Source organism: Hevea brasiliensis, chromosome 9 (genome assembly GCF_030052815.1).
Source record: "Hevea brasiliensis isolate MT/VB/25A 57/8 chromosome 9, ASM3005281v1, whole genome shotgun sequence".
Taxonomy (NCBI): Eukaryota; Viridiplantae; Streptophyta; class Magnoliopsida; order Malpighiales; family Euphorbiaceae; genus Hevea; species Hevea brasiliensis.
In genome coordinates this window covers 78,094,537-78,100,325 of record NC_079501.1, presented here as the reverse complement: position 1 = coordinate 78,100,325, position 5,789 = coordinate 78,094,537, and the positions used below count along the sequence as shown (strand labels likewise).

Genomic DNA, 5,789 nt, shown 5'->3' with positions numbered 1-5,789 from the left:
TGGCTTGAACTTTCCTCTTGGATCAAAAGGGATGGGCCGAGCTTATTTCAAAATCATGTCTCCCTCTTTGATCTTTCTTGGCTTTACCTTCTTATTAAAGGCCCTTGCTATCTTCCTTTGATAAGCCTGCATATGATACAAGGCTCGCATCCTCTTCTCATCAATCAAAGCTAGTTCTTCATATCTTTTCTGGGCCCACTCATTTTCCGGAATCTTAGCTTCTAGTATCACTCTCAAGGATTTGACCTCTAGCTCAATGGGTAGCACTGCTTCAGTCCCATACACTAAAGAGAATGGAGTTGCCCCTGTGGATGTTCTTGTAGTAGTGCGATAACCCCAAAGAGCATAAGGGAGCTTCTCAGGCCAATCCTTATAGGTTTCAACCATTTTTCTCAAAATGGTTTTCACATTCTTATTTGCTGCTTCTACTGCTCCATTAGTCTGTGGCCTGTATGGTGAAGACTTGTGATGCTAAATCTTGAATTCGGTAATTAATTCTAAGAAATCACCTTTGAACTGCCTGCCGTTATCTGATACTATCTCGTGGGGTACCCCAAACCTGCAAATCAAGTTCTTTCGCACAAACTTACTTATCTGCTTGGCCCCTACTACTTTATAAGATTCAGCTTCAACCCACTTGGTGAAATAGTCAATTGCCACAATGATAAATCTATGGCCATTAGAAGCCGTGGGAGAAATCTTCCCAATAATGTCTATGCCCCATATTGAGAATGGCCATGGTGAAGTCATCATCAGAGAGTTCATCGGATGGTAGGTGATTCAAATTCCCATGGATTTGGCACTCATGGCATCTTTTCACAAATTTAGAGCAGTCAGTATCCATGGTAGACCAGTAATAGCCCAATCTTAAAATTTTGCCCGCTAATACCCTTCCGTTCATGTGAGGACCACACACTCCTGCATGTACTTCCTCCATTATCTGCTCAGACTGCTTTTTTGTCACACACAAGAGCAATAGTCCTTCGAAGAACCTTTTGTAGTGTTGCCCTCACCAAAGTGAACTGAGTGGCTAATCTACGAATTGTAGCTCTATCCCTACTATTGGCTGATTGTGGGTATTCTCTTACCTCTAAATATCTTCTTATGTCCTCATACCATTTCATCTCATCTTCTAGATCTAAATGTGCTATTATTAACCCTTCATAGCTTGGGATTCTACTCCTCATTAGGATAACTGGCTGGGTCAACTTTTGATCACCCTTCTCCCATAAGGATGCCAGCGTGGCTAGAGCATCAGCCATCTGGTTCTGAGCTCTAGGCATGTGCTTCATTGTCACTTCCTCAAAGCTAAATAATAGTTTCTTAGCATACTCCAGGTATGGCCTCAACTTTTCTTCTTTCAATTCCCATTCACCTTTAATATGGGAAACTACTAGCATTGAATCTCCAAACACCTCCACTTTTTTAGCCCCAACAGCTATTAATGCCTCTAGGCCACAAATGCAAGCCTCATATTCTGCAATATTATTAGTGGTTGGGAAACATAGCCTTTTTGACATTAACAATTGTTCTCCATTCGGTGCTTCCAAAACTACCCCTATACCGGCTCTGCTCTTATTCATGGCCCCATCAAAGTACATTTTCCATGGCTGGACCTCTACTAGCTTGAGACTCTCATCCGGGAAGGCTGTTTCGACTTCTTCCTCTTCATTAACTGGATTTTCAGAAAGAAATTCGGCCACTACACGCCCTTTGATGGTTTTTCGAGTCTCATACACAATATCAAATTCGCATAAGAGGACCAACCATTTGGCCAATTTTCCAACTAGCGTCGGTACTTCAAATAGGTACTTTAAAGGATCCATCCGGGATACTACAATAACTCGATGGGTCTGAAAGTAGTGCCTTAACTTCTTAGTTGCCCATACTACAGCCAAACAGGTTTTTTCTATTAGTGAATAATTCTCCTCATAAGCAAGGAGTTTCTTACTGATGTAATAGATGGCTCTCTCCAAATTCTCTACTTCTTGTGCCAACATTGCCCCCTAGGGATGGGTGGTGACAAAATTGGTGGATTGCTCAGGTACTGCTTTATCTTTTCAAATGCCTCTTGACATTGCTCATTCCACACCACTGGCTGATTCTTTTTTAGTAGCTTAAAAATTGGTTCACAGGTAGTTGTGAGCCTAGCTATGAACCTACTGATGTACTATAATTTTCCTAAGAAACCTCTAATCTCTTTTTCTGTTCTCGGGGCTGGCATCTCCTGGATTGCTTTTACCTTATCTGGGTCAACCTCAATCCCTTTTCTACTGATCATATGCCCTAACAAATTGCACAAGTGACCCCAAACACACACTTGCTAGGGTTCAGTCTCAATTTATACTTGATGACCCTCTGAAAGAACTTCTCTAATGCCTCAAAATGTCTCTCCATAGTTGGGGATTTTACTACCATGTCATCCACATATACTTCAACTTCTTTGTGCATCATGTCATGAAACAACATAGTAGCCATTCTCTGATAAGTCGCACCAGCATTTTTTAGCCCAAAAGGCATGACCTTATAATAATAAGTCCCCCATTCAGTGATAAAAGCTGTCTTTGCTTTATCTATCAAATCCATGAGGATCTGATTATATCCCGAAAAACCATCCATGAAAGAGTACATGGCCATGCAAGCAGCACTGTCAACAAGCACATCGATGTGAGGCAATGGGAAATCATCCTTAGGAGTAGCCTTATTCAGGTCCCTATAATCTACACACATCCAAACTCGCCCATCCTTCTTGGGGACTGGCATAATGTTGGCTAACCACTCGGGATACTCAATTACTTCAATGAAATCAGTCTCAATGAGCTTTTTCACCTCTTGAGCTATCTTTTCTTCCCATTCTGGCCTAAGGCGACGCTTCTTTTGTTTTACTGGCCTCATGTTAGGGTCTGTGGGGATCTTGTGTTGTACTATGTCTCGATCAATTCCTGGCATATCTTTATAAGACTAGGCAAATGCTTCTTGGTACTTTATTAATAAGGCTATAAATTTATCTCTTTCTTTTTGGGTTAAATCTTCAGCTAACTTAATGTCTTTTGGATCATCTGGTGTACCCAAATTAATAGAGATTGATTTTAATGCATTAACAGAAACAGATTCTAAATGATTATGAATGCCATGTGTGTAGCCATTAGGATGAACATCAAACAAGTAAGCAAAAGGACTAGTCATATTATTTATTTTTGCCTCAAAATTGTCATCAAGTACATCAGAAATAACAATATCAGTATCACTACTATGAGCATTACAAAAGACAGACTCAAACTTAGGGGTGTAGGTCCAAGTGCTTAGCTTCCATGCAGACCTTAACTTGATGGAACTGACCTCTTATTCTAATTCCTCAACATGCGGCAGCTCCTGGTCATCAGTCCATGCAATTGCTCCCTCCCTGATAAACTTGGTGGGCTTGAGTCCCTCTTCATCTTCAGTTGGCTGATAGCCCAGCCCGTATCTAGTGATCTGCCCCTTTATTTCTGGAAAAGTCACTAAGCCATTAGCTCGTTTTCCCAAACCCATGCCAAGAAAAAACTTCATCTCTTTCATCATAGTGGCCACCCTAAGGTCCATCCAGTCTCCATAGATCCCAGCAACTTGGAAACTAGACAATAGTGGTACCGAACCATCTACTTGCAGCATAGCTACTTCCCCATCTCTTTCAGCATTGACGGTGATTACACCATCTTGGTGCAGGATCTTGATCTTTTGGTGGAGTGTAGAGGGGACTCCACCTAAGGGATGGAACCAGATTCTACCCAACAGTAAGGAGAATGTCATGGGGATGTCTAGCACAGTGAACTCAACTTCAGTCTCTATAGGCCCCACCTTAACCATAGTCTTGAATACCCCTATCACGTTTCTCTTTGAATCATCATAGGCCCTGATAACCAGATCAGAACCAGTTAGTTCAGACATAGAAATTCCTAATTTTGGCAAAATCTTCAGAGGGCATACGTTGATGGCTGACCCATCATCTATCATCACACAAGGCACTTTCCACCCTCCAACCTCGGCGGTCACGAACAGAGCCCTACTATGGTTTCTCCCCTCAGCTGGGAGATCATGATCAGAGAAAGTAATATGACCCCCATCTTCTATAAGCACAACTTTGGCAATCTCTTCTGGAGTTATCTCCGTGGAGACCTTGAGTACACTCAGGGCCTTGGTCAGTGCGGTTCTGTGTTTTTCTGATGCCAATAGCAATTCCCAGACCGTTACACTAGCCTGAGTCCTCTTCAATTGCCTAAGGAACTGATCATCCTCTTCATCTGTGTCCTCTTCAGCCAACACCTTGGCTTTCCCTCTCACGTTGTCCTTCTCCATGGGTGGATCAGGATAATATCTACCACTCTTGGTCATGTGGCTCACCCTACTCTTTTCCTCTCCGTCAGAGTCAACCCAAACATCTAACAAACCTTCCTCATCACTGGAACTATCCCAAATATCAATTGTCATTACAGATCGAGGTTCATCAAGCTTTTGGATAGGTTGGATAAGGTTGAGAATTTGGTCAGGGTCAATTGAGGTGGTGGAAATCATGTAAAGTCCTGGTGGAGGTGGAACATTATGGTTGGGCATTGGGTTGGTGCGTGTGTTGGGTCGATTTTCTGGGTCAGCTATTTTCTTAGCATCAATCAAGTCCTGAACTTCGTGTTTTAGCCGAAAACATCTATCAGTGTCATGGCCATGAGTTTGATGGAATTGGCAGTATAGGTTAGCATTGTAATTGGGTGGTAGTTGGTTTGGTGGTGGTCTAGGTGCCAAGGGTTGGAGGAGGCCTCGAGCTTTGAGCCGCTCGAAGACTTTAGATAGAGGTTGGTTGAATTGAGAGAACTTTCTAGGGGTGCGGGACACGGTTTGAACCTCAATGACTTTATTTTCCCTAGTAATGTTTCCAGCTGACTGGTATCCTCCCCTCTTAGGCTGATAACTCTTCCTCTCATTGTTCAATACATCCTCCACTAATACCCCAGCATCATATAGTTGTTCAAAAGTAGCCAAGGGATAATAACAAAGTTTCTCATAATAACTAGGCTGTAGACTTTTCACTACCAATCGCACTTGATCCTTTTCAGTAGGCCTATTGGTCATCTTCATGGCCTTTTTCCTCCATCTCAATAGATACTCTGAAAAGGTTTCATTTGGTTTTTGCCTAGTGGTCTCTAAGTCTCTCAGGGTAACATCTAAAGCTATATTATAGGAGTATTGTTGCACAAATCTCCTAACTAGCTCCTCCCAATCTTTTCTCACAGTGGCTTCTAGCCCATGATACCATGAAGATGCAACCCCTTCTAGTGACATAGAAAAGAACTGAGTGACTTGGTTCTTAGTCAAACCAGTTGTTTTCATGACTATAAGATAAGACCTAAGGTGGGTTTTTGGGTCACCAGTACCATCGAATTTAGCCAAATCAGGCATCTTGAATTTTTCGGGTAGATTTCCATCCAAGTGGATGTCAAAGTCATCTGCATCTAACAGCCCCATTCCAGTAAATTCAGCTTGCTTTTTCACACTGGCCTGAAGTTTTTCCATCATCTCAGTAACAACTCTAATATCCTCACTTGTCCCCTTTTCTTTCTTTTTGGCCTTGTCTTGGAGATAATCTTCTTCATCCCAAACGTTATCAAAGGCCTTCTTTTTACTAGTCTCTTCTTCAGGCCTTTTCACCTGAACATCACTAGGCCCACCCATCTCTAACTTCTTCTCAAAGTTGGCCATGATTTTTCCTTCAAGCTCAGCCATCTTGGCATTCAAAGCTTCTTCAAGCATCTGTCTAA

The 5,789-nt window shown here is 42.2% G+C and overlaps 1 protein-coding gene across 1 annotated transcript; it reads right to left on the bottom strand.

Moving 5' to 3' along the window:
* Positions 1-679: 679 nt before the first annotated feature.
* LOC131182905 (uncharacterized) lies at positions 680-2,000 on the bottom strand. The gene is made up of 2 exons (XM_058152310.1): positions 1,239-2,000; positions 680-949 (listed from the first exon to the last, which is right to left on the bottom strand). The coding sequence occupies exons 1-2, from the start codon at positions 1,998-2,000 to the stop codon at positions 680-682; spliced, it is 1,032 nt and encodes a 343-aa protein (XP_058008293.1).
* Positions 2,001-5,789: the final 3,789 nt, after the last annotated feature.